A 20,931-nucleotide genomic window follows, 5' to 3' on the forward strand; every position below is an offset into this window, starting at 1 on the left:
TTAATCGGGAAATTGTTGTTCCTTCTCTATGTCCTAATCCTTCTTCTAAGAAAGAGCGTCTGTTATATAATCAGGACGTGGTTCGTGCCTTGAAGTTTTACTTGCAAGCGACCAATGATTTCCATCAAACATCTTCTCTATTTGTTGTTTTTTTTGGAAAGCGTAGGGGTCAAAAAGCTACGGCTACCTCTTTCTTTTTGGATGAAACAGCAGCCTCCTGAAAAGATTGCAGCTCATTCTACTAGAGCGGTGGCTTCCACATGGGCTTTTAAAAACGATGCTTCTGTTGAACAGATTTGTAAGGCTGCGACCTGGTCCTCCCTTCATACCTTTTCCAAATTTGATACTTTTGCTTCTTCTGATGCTGTTTTTGGGAGAAAAGTTCTTCAAGCAGTGGTGCCTTCTGTTTAGGTATCTGTCTTGTCCCTCCCGTTCATCCGTGTCCTGTAGCTTTGGTATTGTATCCCAGAAGTAAGGATGAATCCGTGGACTGGTCGTAGCTAGTAGAAGAAAAGGAAATTTATGCTTACCTGATAAATTGATTTCTTCTACGATACGACGAGTCCACGGCCCTCCCTGGCCTATTAGACAGATTATATTTTTGTGTTCAAAACTTCAGTCACCTCTGCACCTCTTTTCTTTTCCTATACCTTCGGTCGAATGACTGGGGGTGGAGAGAAGGGTGGAGCTATATATACAGCTCTGCTGTGGTGCTCTTTGCCACTTCCTGTTAGCAGGAGGATAATATCCCACAAGTAAGGATGAATCCGTGGACTCCTATCGTAGAAGAAATAAATTTATCAGGTAAGCATAAATTTCCTTTTTTCCTTCTGCAAATTTATATTATTGGCAGTGACCAATCTATGATATAATTCAAAATTAAACATTATAAAACAGTTGAGGGGGGGGAATACCTTAAATAGACATAGTTTTTTTTTTAGGTTTTTTTATTATTGCATCAGCTGTATGACTGATTTAAGGAAGAATCTGCATAGAAAATAATTTAAAAACCTTTTTTTGCAAAAGTAAAATTTTTACAGTCCAGACTCATACTCTTTGAAACCTCGAGTATTTTTTCTTATCTCATTTTCTGTGGTGTTACGGGAACTTCCCAGACACTAAGATATAAGCAATTACTTTTATTATATTTCTTCCTTGAATGGCAAATAACAGGTTATAGTAAATAGCAGATTCAAATACAGCAGTTGGTAAAGTGATGTCTAATAGAAAGCCCTTCTGCACAGGCTTTTATACCTTCATATCACATATACACCAAATACTAGAATATTCTCTTACATTATGCAGTGAAAGTAAATAAGTTCATTTTGTAAAGTAGGCAAGGCATGTGTAACAAAACTTAAATTTTGTGACATACGACGTTAAAGCTGTGAAAATATAGTAATAGCTAAACACAGCCTGGTAGTAAAACACACATACCAAAAGGAAATGGCTAGAAAGTGACTATAACTAAATACATCCATATTGAGTATATACATCAGCCATGTTGGCTATATTCTCTATCAGTGGCATTTACAAACAAATATAAACTAGTTACATTTACATGAAAAGGAGACAAAGCAAATAATGAGAACCCAATCACGTCGGTTTTTTTTTTGTTTTGTGTTTTTTTTTTTTTTTTAACATTAAACATTTTATGAGGAATTCAGTATTATGTTTCCACATTTAATTTTAAAATTAACTTTAAGAAAGTAAATTAACATTCAGTAAAAAAAAATTATAAGTTATACATCTAAATGTTCAATGGGACAAAACCAAATGTCTGGAGACCATCTGTACTATGATATAGTCATATTCACTCCAGTTCAGTTCAAATCCATCTTTGTGTTTCTTTTTATTTGAAGAAACTGTATTTTTTATGTTGAGTAGGGTGTTCCATGGGTTAAATAACTTGCCCAAATTGGTTTAGCGTTAGTTCATTTTAAGTAGTAGTAATTGAGAGAAGAATGAACAAACCAACCTTCCCTATGCATACCATCATTTTAATCGTAGTTTTGCAAGAAACTTATATGAATTCCTCTTGTCTTCAGATTCAGCAGCCCAACTAGAAGAGAGGAGAATGATGAGAAGCCATACAGATTCCAGACCCGCAATTCAGATTTTGGCTCTGCCCAACAAGCCCGGCCTTACAACAACCGCAATGATGCAGGCTCTGGTAGAACTACCGCTTCAAGAGCCTACACAAAATCAGGTGGCAATAAGGAAAACCGTGCCACTTATCAGAATGAGGAGGACACATCCCAACAACCCGTAACAGAAAGGAGGAAAGAGTATGGGAGCTATAGAGCGCGTAGCACTGAGCAGACTCCACCACCTATCAGAAATGGATCCCCAGAAGCTGCACCGGCTACCAGAGTAGAACCCATTATTGAGAAGCAAGTAGAAGAAACATCACCGCCTCCTCCAGACAGACCAGTAGAGAAGAAATCCTATTCTAGGGCCAGAAGGAGTAGGATCAAAGGGGTGGAGGGAGGAAAGAATGAGGAGGCAGCGCTTTCTGAGCTTCCTCCACCGCCTCTAGTTTCTCCCACTCTTACTCAAGAAATTTCTGCCCCTTCACCTGCTCCCATGAAACCAATCAGCTGGGAAGCTACTGTAGATGGAAGTATTGCTGCACTAGAGCAGGTGAACCTTTCAGATCAGAACTGGAGTCCGAACCAACCTCAGTACATCGCGCCTCAAGGTAAATTTCGGTTGGGGTTTAATGACTGTTAATAAAACTCATCCATTGACATGTTTCCTGTTTTGGCATGTGGGAGAGAGAACTTAATTTCTCTCTATAAAGTCCATTTGATTATATCTAATCACAACAGTTTGCAATTAAATGTTATATTGTTTGTTTTAATTTGCTTATCTGTATCGTATCTTCTATTTAGTGTTTTGTTTTAATTTGCTTATCTGTATCTTATCTTCTATTTAGTGTTTTGTTTTTATTAACACTAATATCCCCTGTCACTAGATAGCTGGGTCTTTTCTGGCTTGTGAAAAATTGTAGGTAATGGTGTTTGACAGCCCTAAAGCAATGGTGCCTCTGTCAAAGTATTTAATTACTCTTGACAGTACAAAGTACTGATTGAATTCAAGTTTTTTTAAGATTTATTTCAAACATTTTTTTTTCTATGAACAAATGGTCTGCTGTCTGAACATTTTTATATGTCTCAGGGATAGATATAATTTTTTTTCTGTTATTTTGGATATGGGCATCTTGTTTATCTTGGTCTTATTACTCTTAGATCTTTTTTACTTAAAGGGACACTGAACCCAAATTTTTTCTTGCGTGATTCAGATAGAGCATGCAATTTTAAGCAACTTTCTAATTTACACCTATTATCAATTTTTCTTCATTCTCTTGCTTTCTTTATTTGAAAAAGAAGGCATCTAAGCTATTTCTCCAACATTGGTGTGTCCGGTCCACGGCGTCATCCTTACTTGTGGGAATATCTCTTCCCCAACAGGAAATGGCAAAGAGTCCCAGCAAAGCTGGCCATATAGTCCCTCCTAGGCTCCGCCCACCCCAGTCATTCTCTTTGCCGTTGCACAGGCAACATCTCCACGGAGATGGTTAAGAGTTTTTTGGTGTTTAAATGTAGTTTTTTATTCTTCTATCAAGTGTTTGTTATTTTAAAATAGTGCTGGTATGTACTATTTACTCTGAAACAGAAAAGGATGAAGATTTCTGTTTGTGAGAGGAAGATGATTTTAGCAGACAGTAACTAAAATCGATTGCTGTTTCCACATAGGACTGTTGAGATGAAGTAACTTCAGTTGGGGGAAACAGTTAGCAGACTTTTCTGCTTGAGGTATGACTAGCCATATTTCTAACAAGACCATGTAATGCTGGAAGGCTGTCATTTCCCCTCATGGGGACCGGTAAGCCATTTTCTTAGTCAAGCAAACAGAATAAAGGGCTTAATATGGGCTATAAAACTGGCAGACACTTTTATAAATCGATTGCTTTATTTGGGCATTTTATACATGTTTATGCTGATAATTCACATTTATAAACTTGGGGAACGTTTTTTAACGGCAGGCACTATGTTAGACACCTTTTCCAGTCAGGGAGGGCCTTCCCAGTTGTAGGCTGAGCCTCATTTTTGCGCCATTACTGCGCAGTTGTTTTTTGAGAGCAAGACATGCAGATGCATGTGTGAGGATCTGGAAGTAGCTGGAAAAGTTTCTAGAAGGCGTCACTTGGTATCGTATTCCCCTCTGGGCTTGGTTAGGTCACAGCAAAGGCTATAGCTGGGACTGTATAGGGGTTAAATTTGTAAACGGCTCCGGTTCCGTTATTTTAAGGGTTAAAGCTCTGAAAATTGGTGTGCAATACTCTTAATGCGTTAAGACACTGTGGTGAAATTTTGGTAATTTTTGAACAATTCCTTCATACTTTTTCACATATTCAGTAATAAAGTGTTTTCTGTTTAAAATTTAAAGAGACAGTAACGGTTTTGTTTTAAAACGTTTTTTGTGCTTTATTGACAAGTTTAAGCCTGTTTAACATGTCTGTGCCTTCGGATAAGCTATGTTCTATATGTATGAAAGCCAATGTGTCTCCCAATTTAAATTTGTGTGATAATTGTGCCATAGCGTCCAAACAAAGTAAGGACAGTACTGCCACAGATAATGAAATTGCCCAAGATGATTCCTCAGATGAGGGGAGTAAACATGATACTACATCATATCCTACTGTGTCTACACCAGTTTTGCCCACGCAGGAGGCCCCTAGTACATCTAGCGCGCCAATGCTTATTACCATGCAACAATTGACGGCTGTAATGGATAACTCCATAGCAAATATTTTATCCAAAATGCCTACATATCAGAAAGCGCGATTGCTCTGTTTTAAACACTGAAGAGCAGGAGGGCGCTGATGATAATTGTTCTGTCATACCCTCACACCAATCTGAAGTGGCCATGAGGGAGGTTTTGTCAGATGGGGAAATTTCAGATACAGGAAAAATTTCTCAACAAGCTGAACCTGATGTTGTGACATTTAAATTTAAATTAGAACATCTCCGCGCACTGCTTAAGGAGGTGTTATCTACTTTGGATGATTGTGACAACTTGGTCATTCCAGAGAAATTATGCAAGATGGATAAGTTCCTAGAGGCTCCGGTGCACCCCGACGCTTTTCCTATACCCAAGCGGGTGGCGGACATAGTGAATAAGGAGTGGGAAAAGCCCGGCATACCTTTTGTTCCCCCCCCCCCCCCCTATATTTAAGAAATTATTTCCTATGGTCGAACCCAGAAAGGACTTATGGCAGACAGTCCCTAAGGTCGAGGGGGCAGTTTCTACTCTAAACAAGCGCACTACTATTCCTATCGAGGATAGTTGTGCTTTCAAAGATCCTATGGATAAAAAATTGGAGGGTTTGCTTAAAAAGATTTTTGTACAGCAAGGTTACCTTCTACAACCCATTTCGTGCATTGTTCCTGTCACTACAGCAGCGTGGTTCTGGTTCGAGGAACTAGAAAAGTCGCTCAGTAGAGAGACTCCATATGAGGAGGTTATGGACAGAGTTCACGCACTTAAGTTGGCTAACTCTTTTATTTTAGGTGCCGCTTTGCAATTAGCTAGATTAGCGGCGAAAAATTCAGGGTTTGCAATCGTGGCGCGCAGAGCGCTTTGGCTAAAGTCTTGGTCAGCGGATGTGTCATCCAAGACAAAATTGCTTAACATCCCTTTCAAAGGTAAAACTCTATTTGGACCAGAATTGAAAGAGATTATCTCAGACATCACTGGGGGAAAGGGCCACGCCCTTCCACAAGATAGGCCTTTTAAGGCCAAGAATAAGTCTAATTTTCGTTCCTTTCGCAATTTCAGGAACGGACCGGCCTCTAATTCTGCATCCTCTAAGCAAGAGGGTAATGCCTCACAACCCAAACCAGCCTGGAAACCGATGCAAGGCTGGAACAAGGGTAAGCAGGCCAAGAAGCCTGCTGCTGCTAACAAAACAGCATGAAGGAGTAGCCCCCTATCCGGGACCGGATCTAGTAGGGGGCAGACTCTCTCTCTTTGCTCAGGCTTGGGCAAGAGATGTTCAGGATCCCTGGGCACTAGAAATAGTTTCTCAGGGTTATCTTCTGGAATTCAGGGAACTACCCCCAAGGGGAAGGTTCCACATGTCTCACTTATCCTTAAACCAAATAAAGAGACAGGCGTTCTTACATTGTGTAGAAGACCTGTTAAAGATGGGAGTGATACACCCAGTTCCAATAAAGGAACAAGGAATGGGATTTTATTCAAATCTGTTCGTAGTTCCCAAAAAAGAGGGAACTTTCAGACCAATTTTGGATTTGAAGATCCTAAACAAATTTCTCAGGGTACCATCGTTCAAAATGGAAACCATTCGAATGATTCTACCCACTATCCAGGAAGGTCAATTTATGACTACCGTGGATCTAAAGGATGCGTACCTACATATTCCTATCCACAAAGAACATCATCAGTTCCTAAGGTTTGCCTTTCTGGACAAACATTACCAGTTTGTGGCCCTCCCATTCGGGTTAGCCACTGCTCCAAGGATTTTCACAAAGGTACTAGGGTCCCTTCTAGCGGTTCTAAGACCGTGGGGCATTGCAGTAGTACCTTACTTGGACGACATTCTAATACAAGCGTCGTCCCTGTCAAAAGCAAAGGCTCATACAGACATCGTTCTGGCCTTTCTCAGATCACACGGATGGAAGGTGAACATAGAAAAAAGTTCTATGTCTCCGTCAACAAGAGTTCCCTTCTTGGGAACAATAATAGATTCCTTAGAAATGAGGATTTTTCTGACAGAGGTCAGAAAGTCAAAACTTCTAAGCACTTGTCAAGTTCTTCATTCTGTTCCACGTCCTTCCATAGCGCAGTGCATGGAAGTAGTAGGGTTGATGGTTGCAGCAATGGACATAGTTCCTTTTGCACGAATTCATCTAAGACCATTACAACTGTGCATGCTCAAACAGTGGAATGGGGACTATACAGACGTGTCTCCAATGATTCAAGTAGATCAGAAGACCAGAGATTCACTCCGTTGGTGGCTGACCCTGGACCATCTATCCCAGGGAATGAGCTTCCGCAGACCAGAGTGGGTCATTGTCACGACCGACGCCAGTCTAGTGGGCTGGGGCGCGGTCTGGGAATCCCTGAAAGCTCAGGGACTATGGTCTCGGGAAGAGTCTCTTCTCCCGATAAACATTCTGGAACTAAGAGCGATCTTCAATGCTCTCAGGGGTTGGCCTCAGCTAGCAAAGGCCAGATTCATAAGATTCCAATCAGACAACATGACGACCGTTGCGTATATCAATCATCAGGGGGGAACAAGGAGTTCCCTGGCGATGAAAGAAGTGACCAAAATAATTAAATGGGCGGAGGATCACTCCTGCCACCTATCTGCGATCCACATCCCAGGTGTGGAAAACTGGGAAGCGGATTATCTGAGTCGTCAGACATTCCATCCGGGGGAGTGGGAACTCCACCCGGAGATCTTTGCCCAACTAACTCAATTATGGGGCATTCCAGACATGGATCTGATGGCGTCTCGTCAGAACTTCAAGGTTCCTTGCTACGGGTCCAGATCCAGGGATCCCAAGGCGACTCTAGTAGATGCACTAGTAGCACCTTGGACCTTCAACCTAGCTTATGTATTTCCACCGTTTCCCCTCATTCCCAGGCTGGTAGCCAGGATCAAACAGGAGAGGGCCTCGGTGATCTTGATAGCTCCTGCGTGGCCACGCAGGACTTGGTATGCAGACCTGGTGAATATGTCATCGGTTCCACCATGGAAGCTACCTTTGAGACAGGACCTTCTTGTTCAGGGTCCATTCGAACATCCAAATCTGGTCTCCCTCCAGCTGACGGCTTGGAGATTGAACGCTTGATTCTATCAAAGCGTGGGTTTTCAGATTCTGTGATAGATACTCTGGTTCAGGCCAGAAAACCGGTAACTAGAAAGATTTACCATAAAATATGGAAAAGATATATCTGTTGGTGTGAATCCAAAGGATTCCCATGGAATAAGATAAAAATTCCTAAGATTCTCTCCTTTCTACAAGAAGGTTTGGAGAAAGGATTATCTGCAAGTTCTCTAAAGGGACAGATCTCTGCTTTATCTGTCTTACTACACAAAAGACTGGCAGCTGTGCCAGATGTTCAAGCATTTGTTCAGGCTCTGGTTAGGATCAAGCCTGTTTACAGACCTTTGACTCCTCCCTGGAGTCTAAATCTAGTTCTTTCAGTTCTTCAAGGGGTTTCGTTTGAACCTTTACATTCCATAGATATTAAGTTACTATCTTGGAAAGTTTTGTTTTTGGTTGCTATTTCTTCTGCTAGAAGAGTTTCAGAGTTAACTGCTCTGCAGTGTTCTCCGCCCTATCTGGTGTTCCATGCAGATAAGGTGGTTTTGCGTACTAAGCCTGGTTTTCTTCCAAAGGTTGTTTCTAACAAGAATATTAACCAGGAGATAGTTGTACCTTCTTTATGCCCGAATCCAGTTTCAAAGAAGGAACGTTTGTTACACAATTTGGACGTAGTCCGTGCTCTAAAATTCTATTTAGAGGCTACAAAAGATTTCAGACAAACATCTTCTTTGTTTGTTGTCTATTCTGGTAAAAGGAGAGGTCAAAAAGCGACTTCTACCTCTCTTTCCTTTTGGCTTAAAAGCATCATCCGATTGGCTTATGAGACTGCCGGACGGCAGCCTCCTGAAAGAATCACAGCTCACTCCACTAGGGCTGTGGCTTCCACATGGGTCTTTAAGAACGAGGCTTCTGTTGACCAGATATGTAAGGCAGCGACTTGGTCTTCACTGCACACTTTTGCCAAATTTTACAAATTTGATACTTTTGCTTCTTCTGAGGCTATTTTTGGGAGACAGGTTTTGCAAGCCGTGGTGCCTTCCGTTTAGGTAACCTGATTTGCTCCCTCCCTTCATCCGTGTCCTAAAAGCTTTGGTATTTGTTCCCACAAGTAAGGATGACGCCGTGGACCGGACACACCAATGTTGGAGAAAACAGAATTTATGCTTACCTGATAAATTACTTTCTCCAACGGTGTGTCCGGTCCACGGCCCGCCCTGGTTTTTTAATCAGGTCTGATGAATTATTTTCTCTAACTACAGTCACCACGGTACCATATGGTTTCTCCTATATTTTTCCTCCTGTCCGTCGGTCGAATGACTGGGGTGGGCGGAGCCTAGGAGGGACTATATGGCCAGCTTTGCTGGGACTCTTTGCCATTTCCTGTTGGGGAAGAGATATTCCCACAAGTAAGGATGACGCCGTGGACCGGACACACCGTTGGAGAAAGTAATTTATCAGGTAAGCATAAATTCTGTTTTTTTTGGTTCAGACGATGGAAAGCACTTGTTTATTGGTAAGTGAATTTATCTACCAATCAGCAAGAACAATCCAGTTTGTTCACCAAAAATGGCCCGGCATCTAAACTTACATTTTTGCATTTCAAATAAAGATTCCAAGAGAATGAAGACAATTTAATAATAGGAGTCAATTAGAAAGTTGCTTAAAATTGCTTGCTCTATCTGAATCACAAAAGAAAAAAATTGGGTTCAGTGTCCCTTTAAGCATGTCAGAGGCTAGGGAAATTGTTGTAACTGTGTCTCTCTCTTAGGTATGCCTAATCACATTCATATGCCAGGAGGACCGCCGCCACAGTACAACCGTTTGGAGGGCATGGTGAGTTGGGGCATCTAATCTTAAAATGGCAGTCAACTGAGGAACACCATAAGGCACTAGCGCTACAAAGTCACCATCTTGGCTGAATTCCTGCTTAATATAGAATACATTTCTGAAATATTAAATAAGTGGATGTTTTGTTTACTTATTTGTAATTTACTTATGGTGTCATTAAATGACAAGAAGTTTACTTTGAGTTTTAGACTGACCACATATGTAGGCCATTTGAAACCCAGTGTGTTATTACAGCAAATAGAAATTACAGTATATGAACCTTATAGGTCTAAAAATGACTAAAATGATGACACCGCTGTCTAAAACAATTAAAATATATCACCTTCAAATATATAATTAAATAAAAACAGTAGGAGAATATATCAGATAAAGCGCCAAAAGAAATATCAGATATTCAGTAAAGTAGGCAATTTCTATGGCTTACTTGGTTATACTAACCCGTGCAGTGTGAGTTATTAGATCTCTGTGTAAATGTTACACAATGTTTTAGTAGTCACCTTGTATCCTTCTGATCTGTCGTGGTAACAAATATTACTCACGTGATTAATCCTGGTGTATCTGCTGTTTATCTTCTGCTGATGACGCTTTAGGTAATGCAAGCCCTGTAGCGGTGTGTATTTCTTTTTGTATGTGATCTCCAATGGGGGCAGCCAGCAGAAGCTAAACAGCGGATACACCAGGATTGATCACATGAGTAATATTTGTTACCACGACAGATCAGAAGGATACAAGATGACTACTAAAACATTGTGTAAACTTTTAGATGCAACTTATTTCTTTCCTACGACATGGAGAGTCCACAACGTCATTCAATTACTAGTGGGATATTCAACTCCTGGCCAGCAGGAGGTGGCAAAGAACACCTAACAAAGCTGTTAAGTGTATCTGCCTTACCCATAACCCCCCCCAGTCATTCTCTTTTGCCTTTGTCAATGGCGATTGTGCGAAGTTAGTGTCTGAAGAATTTAATCCTTTTATGGGTACCTTTTCTCTGCAAGCAAGGATTTGGGGTCTAGCTGTGTCCACATCAATCTCTTGAGTAAGACTAGTGGTGGCTTTTAGCAGTTAAAAGGCGGCGAGGCAGTCCTTTGCTTTACTTTTAACACTTTGCTACCCCTTTGTGGAAAGCCAGAGTTGGTTACTCTGTTCTTTCTTTTCCTACAGGTCCATGACAGGGAGCGTAGTGCCTGCCACACCTTGAGGATCAACATCTCTTATGCAGTAGGATCTAAGGTAAGTGCCTTTGCCTTCTAGGTAACAAAGGACAGCAGCTCTTATGGGGTTAATCCCTCTTCCAGATCCCTTTTGTTGTTATCTAACAAAAGATAATAATTCTTGATTACTATAAGGATTCATATGGGGGCATTTTTATTGGATAAGTTTATTCATAATTTTGAAGTATGTGATTGAGAGTTCTCTCAATTGGCTGGGATGTGAGAAATCTTTATTTTCTATGAGACATGTGTTAGGCTTTGTGATGTTAAAGGGACAGTATACACTAATTTTCATATAACTGCATGTAATAGACACTACTATAAAGAATAATATGCACAGATACTAATATAAAAATCCAGTATAAAACTGTTTAAAAAGTGGGAAATAAGACACTCCCCCTTCCTTTGCATATGAAAAGACCCTTTACACAAACAGAAGCAAGCTGGAGTAGGTATATGACAGTGTTCTTATAAAACTTTGGGGCTTGGTTAGGAGTCTTAAAATCAGAGCAATGTTATTTACAAATAAGCAAAACTATACATTTAAAAACAAACAAAAAAAAACTTTATGGGCTATATAAATAGATCTACAAAACATTATTGCAAAAAGAAAAATGAGTGTATATTGTCCCTTTAAAGGGCCATTATACACTAATTTTTTCTTTGCATAAATGTTTTGTAGATGATCTATTTATAAAGCCCATAAAGTTTTTTTTAAAAATGTATAATTTTGCTTATTTTTAAATAACATTGCTCTGATTTTCAGACTCCTAACCAAGCCCCAAAGTTTTATTTGAATACCGTCAGCTACCTTCTCCAGCTTGCTCCTGTTTGTGTAAAGGGTCTTTTCATATGCAAAAGAGGGGGGGTGTCTTATTTCCCACTTGCAGTGGGCTTTCCAACTGCCTTTTCAACAGAGCTAAACTGAAAGCTTCTAAGTACGTTTTTAAACCATTTTTTATACTGGATTTTTATATCAGTATCTGTGCATCTTATTCTTTATAGTAGTGTCTATTACATGCAGTTATATGAAAATGAGTGTATACTGTCCCTTTAAAGGGACAGTCTACACCAGAATTTTTATTGTTTTAAAAGATAGATAATCCCTTTATTACCCATTCCCCAGTTTTGCATAACCAACACAGTTATAATAATATACTTTTAACCTCTGTGATTATCTTGTATCTAAGCCTCTGCAAACTGCCCCTTTCTCCAACATAGGTGTGTCCGGTCCACGGCGTCATCCTTACTTGTGGGATATTCTCTTCCCCAACAGGAAATGGCAAAGAGCCCAGCAAAGCTGGTCACATGATCCCTCCTAGGCTCCGCCTACCCCAGTCATTCTCTTTGCCGTTGTACAGGCAACATCTCCACGGAGATGGCTTAGAGTTTTTTAGTGTTTAACTGTAGTTTTTCATTATTCAATCAAGAGTTTGTTATTTTAAAATAGTGCTGGTACGTACTATTTACTCAGAAACAGAAAAGAGATGAAGAATTCTGTTTGTATGAGGAAAATGATTTTAGCAACCGTAACTAAAATCCATGGCTGTTCCACACAGGACTGTTGAGAGCAATTAACTTCAGTTGGGGGAACAGTTTGCAGTCTCTTGCTGCTTGAGGTATGACACATTCTAACAAGACGATGTAATGCTGGAAGCTGTCATTTTCCCTATGGGATCCGGTAAGCCATGTTTATTACGATTGTAAATAAGGGCTTCACAAGGGCTTATTTAAACTGTAGACTTTTTTTGGGCTAAATCGATTGATATTAACACTTATTTAGCCTTGAGGAATCATTTATTCTGGGTATTTTGATTTAATAATATCGGCAGGCACTGTTTTAGACACCTTATTCTTTAGGGGCTTTCCCAAAGCATAGGCAGAGTCTCATTTTCGCGCCGGTGTTGCGCACTTGTTTTTGAGAGGCATGGCATGCAGTCGCATGTGAGAGGAGCTCTGATACTTATAAAAGACTTCTGAAGGCGTCATTTGGTATCGTATTCCCCTTTGGGTTTGGTTGGGTCTCAGCAAAGCAGATACCAGGGACTGTAAAGGGGTTTAAAGCTTAAAACGGCTCCGGTTCCGTTATTTTAAGGGTTAAAGCTTCCAAAATTGGTGTGCAATATTTTCAAGGCTTTAAGACGCTGTGGTGAAAATTTGGTGAATTTTGAACAATTCCTTCATGTTTTTTCGCAATTGCAGTAATAAAGTGTGTTCAGTTTAAAATTTAAAGTGACAGTAACGGTTTTATTTTAAAACGTTTTTTGTACTTTCTGATCAAGTTTATGCCTGTTTAACATGTCTGAACTACCAGATAGACTGTGTTCTGAATGTGGGGAAGCCAGAATTCCTATTCATTTAAATAAATGTGATTTATGTGATAATGACAATGATGCCCAAGATGATTCCTCAAGTGAGGGGAGTAAGCATGGTACTGCATCATTCCCTCCTTCGTCTACACGAGTCTTGCCCACTCAGGAGGCCCCTAGTACATCTAGCGCGCCAATACTCCTTACTATGCAACAATTAACGGCTGTAATGGATAATTCTGTCAAAAACATTTTAGCCAAAATGAACCCTTGTCAGCGTAAGCGTGGCTGCTCTGTTTTAGTTACTGAAGAGCATGACGACGCTGATATTAATATCTCTGAAGGGCCCCTAACCCAATCTGAGGGGGCCAGGGAGGTTTTGTCTGAGGGAGAAATTACTGATTTAGGGAACATTTCTCAGCAGGCTGAATCTGATGTGATTACATTTAAATTTAAATTGGAACATCTCCGCATTTTGCTTAAGGAGGTATTATCCACTCTGGATGATTGTGAAAATTTAGTCATCCCAGAGAAACTATGTAAAATGGACAAGTTCCTAGAGGTGCCGGGGCTCCCAGAAGCTTTTCCTATACCCAAGCGGGTGGCGGACATTGTTAATAAAGAATGGGAAAGGCCCGGTATTCCTTTCGTCCCTCCCCCCATATTTAAAAAATTGTTTCCTATGGTCGACCCCAGAAAGGACTTATGGCAGTCAGTCCCCAAGGTCGAGGGAGCGGTTTCTACTTTAAACAAACGCACCACTATTCCCATAGAGGATAGTTGTGCTTTCAAAGATCCTATGGATAAAAAATTAGAAGGTTTGCTTAAAAAGATGTTTGTTCAGCAGGGTTACCTTCTACAACCCATTTCATGCATTGTCCCTGTCACTACAGCCGCATATTTCTGGTTTGATGAACTGCTTAAGGTGCTCGATAGTGACTCTCCTCCTTATGAGGAGATTATGGACAGAATCAATGCTCTCAAATTGGCTAATTCTTTCACTCTAGACGCCTCTTTGCAATTGGCTAAGTTAGCGGCTAAGAACTCTGGGTTTGCTATTGTGGCGCGCAGAGCGCTTTGGTTGAAATCTTGGTCGGCTGATGCGTCTTCCAAGAACAAGCTACTAAACATTCCTTTCAAGGGGAAAACGCTGTTTGGTCCTGACTTGAAAGAGATTATTTCTGATATCACTGGGGGTAAGGGCCACGCCCTTCCTCAGGATCGGCCCTTCAAGGCAAAAAATAGACCTAATTTTCGTCCCTTTCGTAAAAACGGACCAGCCCAAGGTGTTACGTCCTCTAAGCAAGAGGGTAATACTTCTCAGGCCAAGCCAGCTTGGAGACCAATGCAAGGCTGGAACAAGGGAAAGCAGGCCAAGAAACCTGCCACTGCTACCAAGACAGCATGAAATATTGGCCCCCGATCCGGGACCGGATCTGGTGGGGGGCAGACTCTCTCTCTTCGCTCAGGCTTGGGCAAGAGATGTTCTGGATCCTTGGGCGCTAGAAATAGTCTCCCAGGGTTATCTTCTGGAATTCAAGGGACTTCCCCCAAGGGGGAGGTTCCACAAGTCGCAGTTGTCTTCAGACCACATAAAAAGACAGGCGTTCTTACATTGTGTAGAAGACCTGTTAAAAATGGGAGTGATTCATCCTGTTCCATTAAGAGAACAAGGGATGGGGTTCTACTCCAATCTGTTCATAGTTCCCAAAAAAGAGGGAACGTTCAGACCAATCCTAGATCTCAAGATCTTAAACAAATTTCTCAAGGTCCCATCGTTCAAGATGGAAACCATTCGAACTATCCTTCCTTCCATCCAGGAAGGTCAATTTATGACCACGGTGGATTTAAAGGATGCGTATCTACATATTCCTATCCACAAGGAACATCATCGGTTCCTAAGGTTTGCATTCCTGGACAAACATTACCAGTTCGTGGCGCTTCCTTTCGGATTAGCCACTGCTCCAAGGATTTTCACAAAGGTACTAGGGTCCCTTCTAGCGGTGCTAAGACCAAGGGGCATTGCAGTAGTACCTTACCTGGACGACATTCTGATTCAAGCGTCGTCCCTTCCTCAAGCAAAGGCTCACACGGACATTGTCCTGGCCTTTCTCAGATCTCACGGCTGGAAAGTGAACGTGGAAAAGAGTTCTCTATCCCCGTCAACAAGGGTTCCCTTCTTGGGAACAATTATAGACTCCTTAGAAATGAGGATCTTTCTAACAGAGGCCAGAAAAACAAAGCTTCTGGACTCTTGTCGGATACTTCATTCCGTTCCTCTTCCTTCCATAGCTCAGTGCATGGAAGTGATCGGGTTGATGGTGGCGGCGATGGACATAGTTCCTTTTGCGCGCATTCATCTAAGACCATTACAACTGTGCATGCTCAGTCAGTGGAATGGGGACTATACAGACTTGTCTCCGAAGATACAAGTAAATCAGAGGACCAGAGACTCACTCCGTTGGTGGCTGTCCCTGGACAATCTGTCTCAAGGGATGATGTTCCACAGACCAGAGTGGGTCATTGTCACGACCGACGCCAGTCTGATAGGCTGGGGCGCGGTCTGGGGATCCCTGAAAGCTCAGGGTCTTTGGTCTCGGGAAGAATCTCTTCTACCGATAAATATTCTGGAACTGAGAGCGATATTCAATGCGCTCCAGGCCTGGCCCCAGCTTGCGAGGACCAGGTTCATACGGTTTCAATCAGACAACATGACGACTGTTGCGTACATCAACCATCAGGGGGGAACAAGGAGTTCCCTAGCGATGGAAGAAGTAACCAAAATTATTCTTTGGGCGGACTCTCACTCCTGCCACCTGTCTGCTATCCACATCCCAGGAGTGGAAAATTGGGAAGCGGATTTTCTGAGTCGTCAGACATTGCATCCGGGGGAGTGGGAACTCCATCCGGAAATCTTTGCCCAAGTCACTCACCTGTGGGGCATTCCAGACATGGATCTGATGGCCTCTCGTCAGAACTTCAAAGTTCCTTGCTACGGGGCCAGATCCAGGGATCCCAAGGCGGCTCTAGTGGATGCACTAGTAGCACCTTGGACCTTCAAACTAGCTTATGTGTTCCCGCCATTTCCTCTCATCCCCAGGCTGATAGCCAGGATCAAGCAGGAGAGGGCGTTGGTGATCTTGATAGCTCCTGCGTGGCCACGCAGGACTTGGTATGCAGATCTGGTGAATATGTCATCGGCTCCACCTTGGAAGCTACCTTTGAGACGAGACCTTCTTGTTCAGGGTCCGTTCGAACATCCGAATCTGGTTTCACTCCAGCTGACTGCTTGGAGATTGAACGCTTGATTTTATCGAAGCGAGGATTCTCAGATTCTGTGATCGATACTCTTGTTCAGGCCAGAAAGCCTGTGACTAGAAAGATTTACCACAAAATTTGGAAAAAATATATCTGTTGGTGTGAATCTAAAGGATTCCCTTGGGACAAGGTTAAGATTCCTAGGATTCTATCCTTCCTTCAAGAAGGATTGGAAAAAGGATTATCTGCAAGTTCCCTGAAGGGACAGATTTCTGCCTTGTCGGTATTACTTCACAAAAAGCTGGCAGCTGTGCCAGATGTTCAAGCCTTTGTTCAGGCTCTGGTTAGAATCAAGCCTGTTTACAAACCTTTGACTCCTCCTTGGAGTCTCAATTTAGTTCTTTCAGTTCTTCAGGGGGTTCCGTTTGAACCCTTACATTCCGTTGATATTAAGTTATTATCTTGGAAAGTTTTGTTTTTAGTTGCGATTTCTTCTGCTAGAAGAGTCTCAGAATTATCTGCTCTGCAGTGTTCTCCTCCTTATCTGGTGTTCCATGCAGATAAGGTGGTTTTACGTACTAAACCTGGTTTTCTTCCAAAAGTTGTTTCTAACAAAAACATTAACCAGGAGATTATCGTACCTTCTCTGTGTCCAAAACCAGTTTCAAAGAAGGAACGTTTGTTGCACAATTTGGATGTTGTTCGCGCTCTAAAATTCTATTTAGATGCTACAAAGGATTTTAGACAAACATCTTCCTTGTTTGTTGTTTATTCAGGTAAAAGGAGAGGTCAAAAAGCAACTTCTACCTCTCTCTCTTTTTGGATTAAAAGCATCATCAGATTGGCTTACGAGACTGCCGGACGGCAGCCTCCCGAAAGAATCACAGCTCATTCCACTAGGGCTGTGGCTTCCACATGGGCCTTCAAGAACGAGGCTTCTGTTGATCAGATATGTAGGGCAGCGACTTGGTCTTCACTGCACACTTTTACCAAATTTTACAAGTTTGATACTTTTGCTTCTTCTGAGGCTATTTTTGGGAGAAAGGTTTTGCAAGCCGTGGTGCCTTCCATTTAGGTGACCTGATTTGCTCCCTCCCTTCATCCGTGTCCTAAAGCTTTGGTATTGGTTCCCACAAGTAAGGATGACGCCGTGGACCGGACACACCTATGTTGGAGAAAACAGAATTTATGTTTACCTGATAAATTTCTTTCTCCAACGGTGTGTCCGGTCCACGGCCCGCCCTGGTTTTTTTTTTAATCAGGTCTGATATTTTATTTTCTTTAACTACAGTCACCACGGTACCATATGGTTTCTCCTATGCAAATATTCCTCCTTAACGTCGGTCGAATGACTGGGGTAGGCGGAGCCTAGGAGGGATCATGTGACCAGCTTTGCTGGGCTCTTTGCCATTTCCTGTTGGGGAAGAGAATATCCCACAAGTAAGGATGACGCCGTGGACCGGACACACCGTTGGAGAAAGAAATTTATCAGGTAAACATAAATTCTGTTTTTTTCAGTTCTTTTGACAGACTTGCAGTCTAGCCAATCAGTGCCTGCTCCCAGATAACTTCACGTGCACGAGCACAGTGTTATCTATATGAAATATGTGAACTAACACCCTCTAGTGGTGAAAAACTGTTAAAATGCATTTGAAAAGAGGTGAGCTTCAAGGTCTAAGAAATTAGCATTTGAACCTCCTAGGTTAAGCTTTCAACTAAGAATAGCAAGAGAACAAACACAATTGGTGATAAAAGTGAATTGGAAAATTGTTTAAAATTACATGCTCTATCTGAATCATGAAAGTTTATTTTGGCCTAGACTGTCCCTTTAAGGCTTGTGAGCCAAGCAGTGCTTTTATTTGCGATTTGCCTGCTCTGGGTAATAGACGGTAATGCCATTTTTTTAAAACAAAACAGTATGTTTAATCTGGCACCTTTTTTCTCTACAGAGAAATGTTGCGCACTTTATTTTCAGTCCGGTCACGTGACACCCGCACATCCGGTTTAGCGGAGCGGTGCCGTTGCAAACAGACTGATACGCAGTAGAATTCAGCTCTTCAAGTGGAGGCTGCATTTGGTGTCTATGAGCGGATCGTATTGCTGAGCAAGTCGGGACTTCATTCCTATTACTAGTGTCGTATTATCTTGGCAGTAGGAACCTCCGTTATTTTCCTCATTTGATTTTTGATCTTTATTAAAGTTTTAAAGCATTTTTTTTTTTTTTTACTTTGTAGAAATTGTTAGCTATAGAAGCTTAGAACAGGATCAGTCCAGCTCCATGGATAAATGTTTAGATGCCCAAATTGTTTTGCCTATGCAATTTTGTTCTTCTTGTTTATCTAAGACTTTAAAATATACTCCCTTCTGAGCCTAATGTCTCTCAGTATAATGCTGTGCGTGACATGCCTCAGCTTTCTCCTCAATCGTCTTCAAGCCTTAGTTGTTTCTCATACTGTGCCTTCTGTGTCCTCTCATCCACCTGGGGGTGCTTATTTACCTGGGGATTTTGCCTCACAGGTTTTTTCTGCAGTAACAGTGGCTTTGTCAGCTTTCCCTTCATTGGGTAAGCATATGAGAAAATCAAAACACTTGCCTGATGCTAAGGTTTCTGAGTGTAGAACTGCATTAGCCACTCTTGCTCAGATGTCTGATGAAGAGAATACTTCAGTAGCTTCTGAAGGTGAGATCTCAGACTCTGACACTTTAGCAAAAAGATCTTCAGAATCTGAAGAAGTTAATTTTAGATTTAAGCTTGAGCACCTCCGATTACTATTGAAGGATGTTCTAGCTACTTTTGACGACTCTGGAAAGGCGGTTGCTGTCAACCCCACGAAGTCTTTAAAGTTGGATAGAGTCTGATTCCCCATATTCTGAGGAGTTTTTTCTGGTACCAAGGAAGATGTCTGAAATTATTGCTCAGAAATGGGATAAACCAGGGGTTCCTTTTTCCCCTTCCCCTGTTTTTAAGAAGATGTTTCCTGTGGCTTACTCTATTCGTGACTCATGGCGCACTGTTCCTAAAGTATAAGGAGCTATTTCCACTCTTGCTAAGAGAACTACCATTTCTATATAGGATAGTTATTTTAAGGACCCAATGGTCAAGAAGCTAGAGGCTTACTTAAAAAAGATGTATGTCCATCAAGGGTTACAGTGGCAACCAGCAGCGAGTATTGCTACGGTTGCAGAAGCTGTATCTTATTGGTGCAATGCATTATCTGATCTTATCTCAGAGGAAACTACAGTAGAGGAGATCCAAGATAGGATCAAAGCTCTTAAATTGGCCAATACTTTTATCTGTGATGCCAATATGCACATAATTTGTCTGGGTGCTAAGATGTCTAGCTTCACAGTCCTGCTCTGGAATAAGGGAAAACAAAGCAAGAAGCTTTCTGCTGACTCTAAATCATCATGAAGGTTCCTCCCCCGATTTCAGTGTTGATCAGGTGGGGGGCAGGCTTTATCTTTTTTGTCAAGCCTGGATATGCGATGTCCCAGACCCTTGGGCGGTGGACATAGTATCTCAGGGTTACAGAATGGGATTCAAGTCTCCCAGGGGCAGGTTTCTCCTGTCAGGATTATCCTCAAACCAAATAAAGAAGGAAGCCTTCTTAAACTGTGTAAAAGACCTATACTCTCTGGGAATTATTGTTCCTGTCCCTCTAGCAGAACAGGGTCTAGGATTCTACTCAAATCTATTTGTGGTTCCCAAAAAGGAGGGAAGTTTTCGACCAATTTTAGACCTCAAGTGTCTAAACAAATTCCTCAGGGTTCCGTCTTTCAAGTTGGAAACTATTCATTCCATTCTTCCTTTGATACAGGCAGGTCAGTTTATGACTACCATAGACCTGAAGGACGCATGCCTTCACATTCCCATTCACAGGGAACATCATCAGTATTTCAGGTTTGCCTTTCTGGACAAGCAGTTCCAATTTGTTGCACTTCCATTTGGTCTGGCCACGGCTCCCAGAATATTCACAAAGGTTCTGGGAGCACTTTTGACTGTGATCAGATCCCAGGGAATTGCTGTAGCACCTTATCTAGACAACATTTTGGTTCAGGCATCATCTTTTCAACTAGCCCAATCTCATACAAAGATGCTGTTGTCTTTTCTACGTTCCCATGGGTGGAAGGTGAATTTGGAAAAGAGTTCTTGTTCCATCTCCCAAGTGTGTTTCCTAGGACTATAATAGATTCCCGGTCCATGAAGATTTTTCTGACAGAGGTCAGAAAAGACAACACAAGATTCTTGCTTCCTGCCTTTCATCCATCTGTGGCCCAATGCATGGAGGTGATTGGACTGATGGTGGCATCCATGGACATCATTCCTTTTGCTAGGTTCCATCTACGCCCACTGCAGCTTTGTATGCTCCGTCAATGGAATGGAGATCATTCGGATTTAACTCAAAGGATAAATCTGGACCCTCTGACAAGAGACTCTCT

General features: G+C 41.7%; 1 protein-coding gene across 1 annotated transcript in view; it reads left to right on the forward strand.

Moving 5' to 3' along the window:
* The window catches only part of CASC3 (CASC3 exon junction complex subunit), a 156,257-nt gene that overhangs the window by 105,085 nt on the left and 30,241 nt on the right, over positions 1 to 20,931 (forward strand). The window contains exons 7-8 of the mRNA XM_053698315.1: positions 2,049 to 2,701; positions 9,631 to 9,695. Coding sequence (XP_053554290.1) covers positions 2,049 to 2,701; positions 9,631 to 9,695 — 718 coding nt within the window. The remainder of the gene's footprint in view (positions 1 to 2,048; positions 2,702 to 9,630; positions 9,696 to 20,931) is intronic.

The sequence above is a fragment of the Bombina bombina genome, chromosome 1 (genome assembly GCF_027579735.1).
Source record: "Bombina bombina isolate aBomBom1 chromosome 1, aBomBom1.pri, whole genome shotgun sequence".
In the NCBI taxonomy this organism is placed as follows: domain Eukaryota; kingdom Metazoa; phylum Chordata; class Amphibia; order Anura; family Bombinatoridae; genus Bombina; species Bombina bombina.